The following is a 15,729-nucleotide window of genomic DNA, read 5'->3' on the forward strand; positions in this document are numbered from 1 at the left end:
ATTTTCAGTCTATGCGTACGTATGTATTTATTTATTTAGTCTTTATATTTCAGTTTTATCTTTGTCTAACACCGAGACTAAGAAATCAGTAAAAACAACTGGTGTCGGATCTATCGTCCTGGCAATTATTAAATAGGTACAGGTGTTTCTTGATAATGCTAATGTTTACTTTTATTAAGATAAAGATATGCTTACATAGATATTACGTACTTATTTATCTATTTTTGTTGTATTGCCGTAATTAATTAATATAATTAATCGCATACGAGGGATTAGTAGGTCTGGCATTAAGAAATCGATAAAATTAAACTGGACGCGAGTGCGAAACAAACTTGAAACTTCTGTATCAATTTTAAAAATTAGTACATATGAGCCCTGACAGTTATTCGGAGGGAGACACGTGTTGCGACAGAGATAAATGGCGTTAAACACACTCATCTACTACCGATGTAGTATACGTTGTATATATTTATGTCTTTACATTTATAGCATGTACACATACAGTAACATAAACTGTAAGAGAAGAAAATAATAGACGCACAGCAAATAGCGTTGAACAAGGAATCCGAAGAGTCTGTTGAAACGTGTAACGTGTCTTACTGAGAGTGCAAACTTTAATCTGGGGCGTAAACTAAATATGTATCACGACAACATTTTCATACGAAATATACGTGAAATGTTACACTATTACGTGGCAAATATCGTATGAGAATTATTTGTTAATGTTATATTTATACGAGTAATTAACTAAAGTATTATGCAACATGTCCCAGTTTTTTTCCAGCCAATCTTCTCCCACAACGATCTCGAGAAACGTGCATGTAAAATGCTCTAAGATAGGCGCACACACACACACACGCATATGTATACACCTAGTTAAACGCCTTGGAAACACGCGGCCGCCAACGAAACATCCAATTTACCGGTCATGAATAGCCGCATTCATCGGCTCTACGAATTCCCTATAGCTGCGCAACCATAATTTTCATACGCGGCTCACCCAATCCCTCGCATAGCATGCATCGAGAAAGAGAGACAGAGCCGCTGTAACTCTCATTTCCGAAGGCGTGTCGATAATGACATACCTCGACTGTTTGCGGCGGTAGTTTATTTTGCAGAAGCACCTCGAGGCGTTTCATGCACTCCCCCGCGCTGTTCACCGTTTCACCCTCAACCCTTGGACGATCCGAGCCCTCGTCCACCGCATCTTCGCCGTTCCGTCTTCTCTTGCCCTTTGCATGGCCTATCTTCTTCGCCAGAGCCATCTCCACGATCTCATCCCATTCGATAATGTCCTCGATCGGTTTCGAATTTCTTTGAAACGCCGCGCTCTTCCGGTTCCTCTTCTGCGAGCCATTGTTCCATCCTTTCAACGACGATCCTCTCAGACCGCGGATCCTAAAGTCACCAGACTTCCCATTAGGCACCCTCTGCTCGATCTCCGCTGTGATCCTCCTCCACTTGCGCTCTCTAGGTGTCTTGATCACGTTGCTGTCGTCCCAACCCTCTTCCATCCGTTTGATCCTATCATCGATCGAATTCACCCTCAACGTGTCTGCCCAGTTCTCCTTTCTATTGCATTTCGTTGATGTTTTCGATAACGAGGGGGATACGTGCAGGTTCCTGTTAGTTTTCTTCTTCGTGCTTGAAACATTAGGTGACTTGACAGTGGTACGAACAGATGCATTTTCCGATGGCGAACGATCATTGTTATTTGTGGTCGTGATCACGTTCTCGCGTCCAGCTTCTGAAGAATGCAAGCTGTCGCTGTCGCTGCATTCCCAAGAACTGGTGCCAGTTCTGTTGATTCTTCTGTTAGACAATTTTGTCGCCACGTTTGCTACGACCGAAGTTTCGTCCAATGTAACGGAGTTCCGGTCTTTTGGGAACCTGGTAACAGGACAGCAGATAGTCGCGCGACGATTGCTTTGTTTCGCTATGCCATTCCCGTGAGCCTTACCGCGACACGACCTGTGAAGCAAGTGATGCGCTCTCAGGGACTCTTCGTCGACCTTGTTTAGAGGCATCTCGATGGAAAAAGGCGCCGACAGTTCTTCTCGGTCTGTGTTTTCTCGTTTTTGTCCTCTCGCTTTCACGCGGGTTAATTATCCCTTCTTCCAGCTACGGGATCATCCGGTCTCACGAACTGATTCAGGCGCTCTTTTTTCCCGCCGAAACGAACTTTCGTAAAGTAACTCGTGAGTTTAGTTGTGAAAATCCACTTTGAATCGAGTTTTTACACGGGTAAAAGTAGGGTCGCGTTCGCAACGCTATCTGCTACCCGCTTGATAATAATCTGACACCAGTAGTTGATATACGTTGCTTTTATCCGTTCTATTAAACATGCATCACCTTCCACGTACCATATTATTGCGAAGCAATTTCTGAAAAACACGCCGTTTATTATCTTGCAATATTTCATCAACTCAAGTGTCCAGACTCGTGTCCAATCAAAAGTACGAAAATTATCTTCAGGATGCGTTAGTCACGGTTGTTTCTCATTGTTTACGTCTGACGTTCCAAATGTTCCGAAATATCAGTTTCAAATGGTTTCGCGAGATATCTACCGTTTTTAGAACTCATAGGATTCATACACCAAGTTATTCAACGATCACCGACAATTGCTATAGTCGAAATAGAATACTTCCTAAAAATTGTACAAAATCTTTACAATTATTCACTGCACCAGCACCTAAATTATTCGGTGTTTCTCTCCAACTGACACCTCTCGCGATACATAGCACCTTACACTTCAAGACATAAAAAACATTATTTGTTAGTAACCAAACACGAGGACGACATTGAGCAGTAAATACCCGAATCGTTCGTCATTGAAATTAAAGCAGATCGAACAACAAACTCAGCAGGGATCCAACATTGCGATCGATAGTAGCGCGAACTCATTGTCGACATATACACGCGCGTGAACTGAAGAATCGAACTAACGAGACACTTTAAATCGATTATTTAACGTTCAAAAAGATGACGAATATTAATAACATGTTTGCAGCGAAATTTTAGAAAATTCCAAAATGACCAACGAAACGGAATCTTCGCTTCCTTCCTGTTTGGTCCAGATTGGGAGAGCCGAGGGAGGGAAGGAAAGGGCGAGGAGAGCAGGGCTCCATTCCGAGGAGCACCTCGAGCTCACCGAGTCTCGACTGAGGCAGGAGACAGCGGTGGTATCCCGAGACCGAAGCAGATCAAAAAGAAACGAAAGAGGCAGGCGTGCTCCCACGACTGAGGCGTTCCTTCTCTGCTTCGCGACGTCTTTCTCTCGCTGCTCCCTTCTTCGCTCTGTTCTCCGTCTCCGTCTCCGTCACCGTATACCAACTCTTTCACTTTACTCGTGTCCTCGTGATTATCCTCCGCAAATGAGATTTTCACTGATTACAAACGATTGATTTCGTTGTCGCGGAGAAAAATATCTTTTCCATGACAAATAGTTTTCTAGCGATCGATCGATCGAATTGCCGATTCGTGGGTCGCTTTGACTCTGGATTACCTTCGATATTTAGTTTCCACGGTGCTATATGGTCTGCACACCTGATCGCACGTGCGAACATTGTACACGGTGTAAAATTTCAAACGAGAACCTGTACCTCTACCTACCTCTAGAACACATCGTTTATATAGCTCTTAACTCGTTTAAGATTAAGTTATTTTTTTAATTAAGCAAGATTGTTTTTTAGTAATCGTTAACAGTGCAGTAAGCTGGAAGAAATAATCGTCTTACAATCATTTCTTCTCGTAACGAAATGAAATACTGTTTACGGAAGGTTAATATTGCGTTAGCCTTCCTTTCTTCTCAGTTACGTCAGTCATAAATCGTAATAAAAGATTATATAATCTTATTTTATCGTGTACCATTCTGTCTGTTCTCAAAGCCTTTCAAGTATTTTTAATGGCTTCCCTTAACTCTTAACCCTCCAATGCCCCATAGGTAAATAGAAACGTATTAATTTCATAATGACGGTCGTATAAAACTCCAATTATGATCTTCCCTTAGAGGTATATTTCTTCTATATATCAAAAACGCTGGAACAAGTATAAGATGGATAACAAAGGGAAACATAGTAGAATAAAGATACAATCGATAAATATATTTACGACTTGAGACTAGTTTATCAACAAGAAGTTTCGAAAAATCAGGTGGATATTTGCTCCCGGTAATGAAAAACGAGAGAAACAACGTCTTTCATGATTCGCCTGCTTCATTCGCCTGAACATTTTGTATAACGATACGACCGAACGATACGGTTTGAAAATTTGCGAAACAGGTTTTGTCATGTTGCACGAACGTTTGTTATGATACGTTCAGATTATATTCCTTGTACGGCAATAAAAATGGAAACTTATTCTCGTCACTCGACACTAGTTGCTCCTATAAAACTTTCCTCCCATTCTACAATAAAATTATATCTTCAAACATATTATTAAATACCTTAAAAAATGCCAGCGATCATAGTTATCTTAATATAAGATAAAATACAGTTTCGCAAACATAACGAAGGAGAGTGACATGATTAAAAAAATTCCTAAATCAAACAGCTAACTTTATAAAATAGACACAGAGGATGCTAAAATGGTTCTAAAGCGAAGAACTATCGATTCACCTTTTAACGCCATCCTTTCCACTCGAAGGGAGCGAATCAAGCGCTCCGTTCAGCCAATAATTTGCATAAACACGGTTTTCGCAGAAACAACACGAGAAGAAAAGAAAATCTGTACACATGGAGGATGTATTTTCATCTTTAATCTCTTCGATGGCCTCGTCACCTTTCCCTGCGAGCATAGATCACCATAAACGTCGTTGTTAAATCCACGACAAATGCGACGAGTTCAACTTCGACTAATTGAAACACGCTGTAATAGCATCCTCGATAATCGATTCAATTCTTTTGGCAAATTATACGCGAAGATCGAAAGAGAGAGAGACATAACAAGCATCGATTGGATAAGAAGATAAAACGACAAAGAACCGAATTTTAAAAACGCTGTTCCGTAAAACATGGATAAAACGACTTGTCGTATTCTTCGTCTATAGTCTTCACTAATGGGATTATTCAATGAAAAGTTGCTAAACTCACCATGTTTCCCCAACAGTTGCCAATTTTTCGAAAATCTCTGCGCACTGTTAGAAATGTTCAACATACAAAACACGAGAAAAAAGAAACGCGAATAAAACAATTAACTTACGTGGAAATTTCGACGGGGACAGTTTAATTACACGGTTGGCATACCTGATGCTTTGTGATTATGGAAATTACTTGCTCTACGCTGTAATCAAAGGAGATTACAACAACGAGTCGCGTTCATTTAAGACGCGTTGCGTTATTCCGGGCCGGAACTTCTCCATGACGAAACTTATTATCGTCAGGATGTTAATAAAAATAAGGACGGCTCGGATATACAATTAAAAATCTGTTCACTGGGCAAAACAGAAAATATAGACAAACTCGAAGATGGTATCCCGCTGGGGGTAGCCATCCACGTGTTATTTAGCAATAAAGCTAGAAAAATTTACCGAATGTCCAGCTCGACAAACTGTAAAGTACAAATTAAATAAAAAGAAAAGTCGTTTCGTCGATGCTCCGTATTTTTATTATAATCTTTTAATTAATTAAGAATTTCTGGTCCATAGTGTACTAATGACAAAAAGTCAATGTATAGTATCTTCTAAGAATTTCGATATTAGCCACCAATTTCAATATTTGCATTTTTCCTTCGTAATCCATTTTCCATTAATCGATTCGGTAGCAAATTACAGCTTCCTAATATTCGGCTGGCAACTAAGTGATTGCGGATTTTATCATTACCAGCTAATGACATTATCCGCAATCACTTAGTTGCCAATCCAACAGTAGAAAATGTTATAGCAGCAAAAGTGAAAAGAGGATGATGTAGATTCGATGTGAAAGAAACGAGATTAAAAATAGAGTTTCATATTCCTCCCTACTTACGTACAAATCATACTTATCTATAACAAGTATTAACTTATTATAAATAATTTGCCATGTTACTGTGCCACGCCAGAAAATTACTGAAAATTCTCAACGCGAGAATTGATTGTAATTTTAATAAATAATAGAAAAGAAATATATTCCTCCCTCTGTTATCGTTTCTTCGTTCGATACCAAATGACAGTTTACGAGCCAAGGATAATCTTACAGGACCAAAAAAAAAAAAACGGAAAAGTAACGCAGATACGAGAGACTACAGTTTTAATGTGCCTAATCTTCGGTATTACGAGTTTCTTAAAATAGTAGCATCTTTTCTCGAAAGCCCGTGACTCTGTTCGTTCTGTTGCTCTCTCAGCACGCGGATCGCGTGCACCAGGACGCACGTGACGAGTCTGCAAATGCCTCGTCTTCGCGTCTCACAGTTGGGGACTTGCCTTTTTTCCACTCAGCCTCTTTTACGCGCGTCGCAAGAAACTTCAAGCGGCTTCTGTTTTTGTGCGATCCTCTGGTGATGTATGCCACCACAGATTGTCGTGTATTCATAAAGCTAACCAGGGACGCTCGATTACACTTTCGGGCAGAGAAAAAATTACAGAAGGGAACGAGCGGAGCAAAAGTTTTTCCATTTGCCCACACACAACGTGGTAAACGTGTATACCGTTTTCTAATTCTTTTTACACTTCCAGCTTCGATGTACAATAGTTGCGTTTAACGGTTCAACTTTTTCCTGGAATAATCGTCGTCGTAGTGGAAGACATCGGGAACGAGATAATCTTCGCTGGAAATCGTAACTTATAATTATTCTTTTCTTATCTTAGCGCAAACAGATTAACTTTTGACTTTAGGATAAACATACAAAGAAATGTAAATGAACATAGTAATCAAACCGATCAATAGCGAAACTTCTTCAACTGGAATTTAGAGTTACAAGTCATTTGCAGTTCAATCGCGTGTATGTTTTAAACATTACGTGAAATGGAATTTTCCGGATGAATAATATTCTGTATGGAGTCTACGTTGTTGCCGTCAAGGTCAAACATAAAATGCACGCCTGTCATTTCCTGATTAAGCTAGTAATTCAATATAACCGAACGCTACTTAAACATTTATATGCCACACACGAATGTCCTAAAATAGATTTTATTACCAACTATGGATGGAAAATGAAAAAACTCATTATTCCATAAACATTGCTGGTAAGCTAGGAGAAAACATTTTCAATGATATTTCTGATATTAGAAATACTTGACAACACTTGACAAGGAGAAAAAAATCTGCCTACGAAATCTCTCGACCTACGCCTAACACTTATCTACCCACTTAAGAGACGCATTTCTATAAAATCCCTAAAACAGCCAGGTTACGCATGCACTACAGGATCATAAATATGTTACAGTTAACGACTACTAATGTCATAATTAATCTAAATTATCAGGCAAACGACCAATCAATCAGAGTTTTGTGTCGGTGCGAGAGATTGCGATCTGAAATACAGATAAAAGAACATTTGATATTTATATTTGGGTGTAATAACTATACTATATAGATAGTGAGTTTGTTGTACTAAATATTTTTTGTATATGTACAATCGTAGATCTACATGATAAAAGTTTCAATTAGAAACTTGTAAGAATAAAAGACGGTAATTTAATAGATTTGGTTAATTAGTGAAATATATTTCTATTACTAATTATTAGTTACTATGATTACATGTTGCGTATAATTCCTATGGAACATATTTTCAGATTTGTTTCAGATTTTACCAATACACATCAGCTGGCTGTTGAAGCGAGCAGAGCTCTCGTAGAAAAAAGACTAAAAAGAAAACACTCCACTGACCTCACTAAAGAAATAAAATAGTCAAACTCGAAGATGGTATCCCGCTGAGGGTAGCCATCCACATGGTATTTAGCGATTAAGATAGACAAATTTACCAAATGCCCAGCTGGACAAATCGTGAAGTACAAATTAAATAAAAAAAAAAAAAACTCAGTGTCGTAACAGCGCTAATAAAATTGTAAAATATTTATATTCAAAATTTACAAATATAATATATTCGTAAATACAATACGATACTTTCTAGTATACTATCGTTAGTATTTAGTGAACCTGTCTACATAATCCATCTATCCTCTAAGTCCGTCATTTAAAAATTCCCTTTACTATCGGATCGACAAGGATGAGGCGTAGACCGTGTCCCATGGCAGAAGAAATGGGGAAGATCAAACGCATGATTACGCGATGCATTGAAAGGCGACACGTAACAGATGAACGAGAATACATTGCGGAAGGCGTGGGAAGCCGGGTTCTCAATAGCTGCGAAGAATTCCTTTGTAGCCAGATTTTTAAACGAGTGAAATATGTTGTCGTCCGTGCTCTGGCTGGTACCTAAAATCATCCCGGTCCGATGACACATCGACGTCACGCGTTCTTCGACGAACCGGAGATGTATTATACGGGCAAAAGGCGAGAAACGACGAGGTTGTGCGAGCAAGCGTGGGCGAATTACCACAGCACAATTTCTACGCTGTCGTTACGTGACACGCCGATTCATAGAAGCCCAGAGACACGGTACATACGTGGACAACCGAGTTCTAGATCCAACAAAGCCGTCCAGCTTGCGCAAGTTAAGAAAGTATGGGAGAAAATTTGAGACACGTGTTTGCTTACGAGCTCAAGTATTTAGAATATGCCGGCTCTGAGCTTTGTTACAAGATTCTCGTGCCGGCTACGTTAATACATTCAGGGGCGAATATTTCTTAAGCTTTAAAAAGATTCACGCACTGTAACAGAATTCTATAGACTTTTCTATGGATGCTGCATTCCCCAGAGACAATCGAAGCGTGTGACGTAGAGAACAATTGTGAGCGGACACTATGAATGGATAATCTGTAATGAAAACAAATATTCAAAATATTTATCATTTTAAAAGGAGGATTTTTCTATCACGTAGCCATTCCATATGTTCTTTCTTTTCTTTCCTTTTTGAGACAGAACATTGACGAGATTTTGAATTTGAGTGTGTGAGATGAAATAGGCAATTACGGTTCACTGGCGCTTTTTAAAATTTACGATCGTGTAGAAGTTTTAGTACGCTACTTCAAAGAGTTGTTTGCCCGCTGTACACCGAAGAATACTTGAAATCTCGTTGAGTGGAGCGTAACAACCGCTTCAAAGACTGACGACACTACTTTAAAAGTTATATTTGGGAGTTACCACCCTCCTACTTCTCTTTAGTTCTACATCGCTTATTTTCCAAGTAGCAACGTTGCTCTGTTTAAAAACCTCTTGCCCCGTAGTTTAATACCAGTACAGACACTTCCAAAACATTACGCGACATTCCCTCTGTCGGATGTCGTTCTATCGATCAGTTACTCGATACACGATCTTAATAGGGTAATTAACTTCAAGTATCACCTATTAAACGTTATACATGAAAATTTTATGCATATTATAGGTATTTAAAGAAAATGAATAGTGAATGAAAAAGAATTCACTGGTATGCTATGATTATGAATAATTCATTACGATTTTAAAAAACACAAACGTATTTGTTCGCGAATAGTAAAGAATGCTATTCGAAAAGTATGGTAAAATCTTGAATGCGAAAATGACAAGGTACGGCGCCGAGACGAGAGGCTGTGGAAGGTGAAACAACTAGAATTAAAGCGTAGGCTGGATCCTTGTAGCGGTACCGTAACGTAACAGACTCAACCTAGTAGCGCAACAAATCATGAGGAACAATCGCGCAGATTTAATTAGCCTTTACTTTCTAACGTGGCTTGATGCAACTGCTACTTCTATTAATCAACCAACGAGTTGCCGCTCATCTCGCTTTCGCGCCTCTTCTATGAAACTGTTTCGCGAAATGTGAATAACGTTTTCTTGTATGGAAGATCTGATAACAGGGAGACAGATTTGGCAAGGAAAGTTCGCAGGTAACTGATTCCGCGAAAGAACGTCTACTTCTGTGAAAGAGCGTGATATTAGTTCCCTTTTCTCACCGTTTTTTTAACCCAGCTACGTTCTTTCATAAGAAGATTCAATATTCCAGTCCATTACAGTCCATCCGCATTTTTCTAATGTTAAAAGGCATCTCAAGTTTGAAGAAAATATGGAAAAATTGTTATTGATGTGAAAATTGGGTGGTACGGTTCCTGGTTTAAATTCTATATCAAAGTTTCTTCTCTTTGTATGCTAAAACAAGAGCAATAAATTGCAATGTAAAAATTGGAGAATCGCAGCATAACACCTAGCGCTCTGCTTCTCTATTTCGCGAAGAAACGAATCTTCTAAATTAGTCGTATCCTCCTTTTGCCTGAAACGACCTGTTTGCCTGAATAGCGAAGGATGCTCCAAACCTTTCAGCGATAACGTACGTCAGCAACTTCGAAATATGTTGCAGAATGAACATTTCGATTGCCTTTGAAAAAGCTGCAACCACTTTTCTTCGAGTCCTTTTCACGGGGTTGCTTTTGCGTATAAGAGCGAACGTAGGCAACACTTGCATTGCTTTACGTCCGAAAAAACAGCGAACGTGACACGAATGATGTTACAGCTTGAAAACTGCCTCGTTTCGGATAGGCGTAAGTATGCCACGGCTTTGTCGTGTATCGGTGCGTGTGCTCGCAACAATCCGCAATATTCACCGGTGTACTTATTCACCAACGTCAGTCCGGCCTGTCACTCGACATGAGTCATCAGCATTATCCTCTTGCAAACCACATTCAATATTTGCATTGTGCTTCCTTGCCTACAGATCGTTCCTCTTACCTACCGATCGTATAATCGCGACCAGGTCGAGTTCGAATTTCATCTCCAACCTATCCACTCTTTTACGAAATACCGATTTGTTCGAGTATCCATAGCGTTTACTATAAATTGAATTTAATAGGAAAATGTTAGACCTTAAATGTACACCGTCGATAAAATATTACTTCTAGTAGAAAGATATTGAATTTTGTGTACATTATTGTGTTGGCAATTAAGTGATTGCGGATTTTGTCATTACCACTTAATGACAAGATACGCAATCACTTAGTTGCCAACCTAATAGAACGAGTGATCGAATATTTGACAACTTGATGGAATTGGACCAAAGATTTATGTAAATATTCTTAAGTAGAATGATTCACGTTATTGATATGAATATAGTGTATATCAATGAATATATATTGCACGTAATACTAACTTTCTTTGCTTCGAAGTATCGCCAAATCGTGTTGGAAACTTCTCTATATTAAACTGCTGGCATAATATACGAGAGCTGGCAATTTTTCTTTGGGTTCCTGGCGTAAAAAAAAATTAATAATAATTGCAGTTTTGATTCGTCAACTTACAGTACTTTTTATCTAGCTACGAAGGACCGCAATGATTGAAATAATCAGAATATGCATAAAACAGTACCTAGTATATGTGTATAATAATAATATCAATATAGAAATAGAAAATATCTGAAGGGAGTTTCAGTGGTTTAGAGTTTAGGCTAAAATGGTGGTGAAGACGGTCATTAAACTCTCGTACCTTGTTGTTCGCGTTGCAAGCGTGGGCAACGAACTTCTTTTGGAAACTCGATATTTATAGAAAGGCAATAGGTTGACGTCATTCTCGGACTGCACCTATAAGTGCATCCTTTTCGATGCCGCCTGTTCCTGCGTAACATTACTTTACAGCCCTACAGTGACGATGTTGAAGAATTTGACTGCCGTTAAATCGCCGCCATTCGTAAAATTAACGTATCGCGTGAATTATTTTCTTTTCCTTGTATCTCACACTGTCTCCGAATATTTATTACAATTCCACTAAGCCAGTGCTTATCATATCGTTGATTTTTCTACTAATTTAAAAGATCTCTGCCACTACGAAAAGAAAGAAATGAAGAAATAACAAAATAATTACGTTCGTATTTTAGACATAGTCTAACCTATTTTATTGCTAATTCTAACTCGATATGTAACACTGTGTTCTTCAGTTCCCTAGACTGCAAATATTAATTTAATTTTAGACGCGTGTAATATATTACCTGAGTGCGTTACGGATCAATTTCACCGTGTTATTAAACGCGTTATTCGATCTCGCTTCAATTATATCGATAACTGTTAGCCAATGGAGCAGAAATAGACTACTCATTGCTAAGTAACTACTGCTTACTTGTAACAGCATGTTATACAAATTAATTACTAGCCATTTAAATATCGTGACAGGCAAACATTAGGAAATAAAATTTTCGTGACAAAGCCTGACTTGTCTAGGAAATAAATTCACGAACTGAAGAAATTAACATTTACACAGAGTAGTTGGAGAAAGACTCGGGCTGACCATAAAATATTTTTATTTCACCATACGTAGCATAGGTATCAATATTCCCTATAAAAAGTTCAAAGTATCTATTGGGTTGGCAACTAAGTGATGGCGGATTTTGTCAACACCACCTAATGATAAAATCCGCAATCACTTAGTTGCTAACCTGTATCTGACGCCAGAAATAAAGAAAATCTCGAGGAAATAATTGTTTTCTAAATCGTAGATTCGTTCGTTGAATTTGTAAAAACGTCATAACCAAGAAACCTTGATCCAATTCGATTAACATTGTTGCTTGTATAAGCACATTCATCCTGCACGGCAATTCAAATGGACAGAATAATGCGTTCACACGTAATGCAGTAGCGTGTAATTTTGATCGTACAATTTTACATCAACGTGAACGCCATGAATACAAACTAACAGTGCGTGGTTTACATCATTAATTACCGTTCACGTGTACGACAAGTAGAAGATTAAACGAAGCCATCTGTATTTTAGCGCAAAGAACAAAGTTATCAGGAGGAGCCAGTTGGTTAGTTTGCTTTTGGAATAACATGAAAGAAGAACACGCGATCAATGATTAGTATAATGCATACAGTGGTTGCTATAATTAGACAGAAGCACTTGAACGTTATGAAGATGAAAGACGCGAAGAATGTAAAAGGAAATATAAAAGGTAGTTTCCGTGAAATCGTTACTTTTAACTTTAGGAATTAATTTTACTATTTTTAACTTAGAAATTCTTTCCATCCTTTCTTCTCCTCCTTTTTATGGTTAACATTAATATTTATACCATCAATATGGCAATAATAATTCTAATACTATTCTTAGTATCATCCAGAAATAAGAGATCAGAAATAATTTATTTTGCTCGTCAACTCATTGCAAAGGTACAAACAGGTTGTTGCTAAAGTACATCCGAGTTAGTAAATCGACCGTTAGTACATCGGATCCACTCGATCGCACTCTACTTTACCAACCATCAATACATATAAATACACATATGTTGTTTCAGCAGAGATACGAACCTCGTTTTGAGTAGACTAATTGCAACCAATTATAGCATACAAATCCGGATTATATACCAAATACATTTTTTTCAGATAAATTTAGTTAATTAATTATTCATATATAATAGGAAAGTAGACAATAACAACAATGATCAACAAATGATGAATAATCGCTTAATTAATGTGAAATTGTAAGTTTCAAAAAATTAATATACATTTGAAATATATACTTAACAGGTATTTAATCTTGAATACATATTTTCCTGTTGATATACGTATTTATAGAATGAAGTCAATAATGCACAAACCGAGGAGGTGGAATGAAAAGTTCTTGAAATAAAGAAGATAGCCTTACAGCATATGGCGTAACTTTAACAGGCCAGCTATCGGAAAATTCTATCGCATTGCTTTTACCTCCTTGCCATTTAAAAGGCTCTTATAGCGCTAGAAAGCATATGACCTTACTTTTATTGCTGCAACTCAAAATACAAAACAACAGACACAATATTCATACTAGGAGCTCCTCTGCGAATTTTTTAAAATTCATATATTGCGAGTATCTAAATACTATAGTAAATATAATTCAATTCAATAAATCAAAGAGTACCGTTTACATTTCTCAACCTATGTATAACGAGTTTAAGTTCAAATCTATCTCTACTATCTTCGCCTAGCTTCTACTTGAAGGCATCACTTTTCTTTTTCGATGCACTCGCGAATCACTCGAAACTATGCAACCAGATTCGAACTTTCGTTCCATTTCTACATGTGACGCACCCTGCATATTTTTATCGCGCTCGTCTTATTACACGTCCCAAGGCGAGTGCAAGGCGTTTCAATAACATACATTTCTACAGCAACTACCACTTTCGCACGGTATTGTCGCGAACGACGACGATTAACGGACAGCAAAATGCCGTGGCTCTGACAGAATTCTCGTTATGCATTAACTTGGAAATGATAGGAAGTTGTACTTGGTATTTATCGCTGGCAGCAAATCATGGAAACAGCCGGTGATTGCTTAATCAGAGGCGCTTCACCTTGTTTAATTTTCTTCAAGCGTAAATTAATCGTTGAGACGACGCGACTATATTATTCGCTATTATTATTATTATTATTTATATTATTTGGTATTTCGTGAAACTCGATTAACTAAAGAAGAGATCGTATAAATAAATTATACTCGATTGTTTTTCACTTAAATCTTTTGCGATTATTCCAGACATTACTATCGGACATAAGTGACTGATAAGAATTTTTTATTTATTTTTGTTAATCGATGTGCATGATCGAAAGAAATTAATCATTGCATTATACTGATCTCATCGGTTGATGCCATTCTTTAATCGTCAATTGATAATTGAAAATATTAATCATGCGAAATATTAAAATGCGAATCACGAACCGCCGATAACATCATCAATCATCAATTGCTAATTTTTTGCCGAAGTTTAATTAAAATTTCATGGGATATACATACTCGAACGTAAGTGTTTACGATTGAAACTGATTGATAAAATATTAAAATCGCGATCATCGCATGTGTCTCGTTTAAATATTCAAATTGAAACAAGTCGCTGGGTACGCGCTAAAAGAAAATAAAAATTAATCTCGAAATTAATTAATAAATATCGCGTTAACTGCATAGTATGTCGTATGATAGCAAATCAGTTTCCATTCAGGTTAATTTATTTTTTAGAGATACTGAAAATTGATTTAAAGCACTTTCTTAGAAAACAATGAGTAAGCAAGAGGCATGGTTCGAAAGCATCGAGCATTCAACAAATAATACCTTCCTTTATTGTATTAGATTAAACGTTATCTTCGATGCTGTTATATTTATTCCTAATAATCTTACTGCAGCGTTAACAAACAGCAATTTAACATCGGTTATCGAAGCGGTTTGACGCCGATAATGCTGAAATAAAATGTAGTCTTCGCGTACGTCGTTTTCAACAAAATTACACGACATGCTTAAACATTAATAACAACGTCGTGATATCAACAAAGGAGCACCACTGTATCTAGAAAAATGCCTTAGTTTCTTCGACTTTGTTCTCATACATACGTACGATATATCTCATTATAAATACCTACTTCATTGCCATATATCAGGAAAAATATGAACGATCGACCCTTTCAAACCACGTACAACTTGCAAGTTACTATATTTATCGTCAGTTACTCATACTCCGTTTTGGATATTTTATATAAATTAGATATTCTTTTGAATTCTGTCCATTTCTGCACCGTCGAATTTTTTATCAACGTATAAAAATCCACGGTCTAGATATAAACGAATAATTAATATGCATAAACTGCCACTGTGACTAGCTACTTAATTTGCGGCGATAAAAAGTGACAAAGCTTCATTACCGTGTAATTGCGCTATTATCGTAGGATTCCGGTTTTTGATTCGACAGAAAGCTGGTATTACGGAACGGGCAAGTCAG

The 15,729-nt window shown here is 37.6% G+C and overlaps 1 protein-coding gene, 2 long non-coding RNA genes and 1 pseudogene across 7 annotated transcripts in view; 2 read left to right on the forward strand and 2 right to left on the reverse strand.

The window, feature by feature from the left end:
- Positions 1-15,729, reverse strand: part of LOC100748020 (unconventional myosin-XVIIIa) — a 66,258-nt gene that overhangs the window by 39,083 nt on the left and 11,446 nt on the right. Inside the window, exon 1 of one of the 4 annotated variants that reach the window (XM_012390302.3) lies at positions 1,086-3,231. The exons of the other annotated variants lie outside the window; for them this stretch is intronic. Within the exon in view, the coding sequence (XP_012245725.1) occupies positions 1,086-2,027 (942 nt within the window). The 5' untranslated portion in view covers positions 2,028-3,231. Of the gene's footprint in view, positions 1-1,085; positions 3,232-15,729 lie in introns of those variants that run through there. 4 annotated transcript variants of the gene reach the window in all.
- Positions 6,856-7,664, forward strand: LOC117152185 (annotated as a pseudogene).
- On the reverse strand, positions 10,947-12,270 carry LOC112213558. The gene is made up of 3 exons (XR_002947450.2): positions 11,986-12,270; positions 11,487-11,821; positions 10,947-11,251 (listed from the first exon to the last, which is right to left on the reverse strand). It is a non-coding gene; the product is annotated as an uncharacterized LOC112213558 (long non-coding RNA).
- LOC112213557 lies at positions 12,441-13,781 on the forward strand. Of its 2 annotated transcripts, XR_002947448.2 has the most exons (4): positions 12,441-12,688; positions 12,765-12,942; positions 13,285-13,467; positions 13,562-13,781. It is a non-coding gene; the product is annotated as an uncharacterized LOC112213557 (long non-coding RNA). The 2 variants fall into 2 exon arrangements; XR_002947447.2 differs by having other exon boundaries at positions 12,765-13,467.

Source organism: Bombus impatiens, unplaced genomic scaffold (assembly GCF_000188095.3).
Source record: "Bombus impatiens unplaced genomic scaffold, BIMP_2.2 scf_0765, whole genome shotgun sequence".
Lineage (NCBI taxonomy): Eukaryota > Metazoa > Arthropoda > Insecta > Hymenoptera > Apidae > Bombus > Bombus impatiens.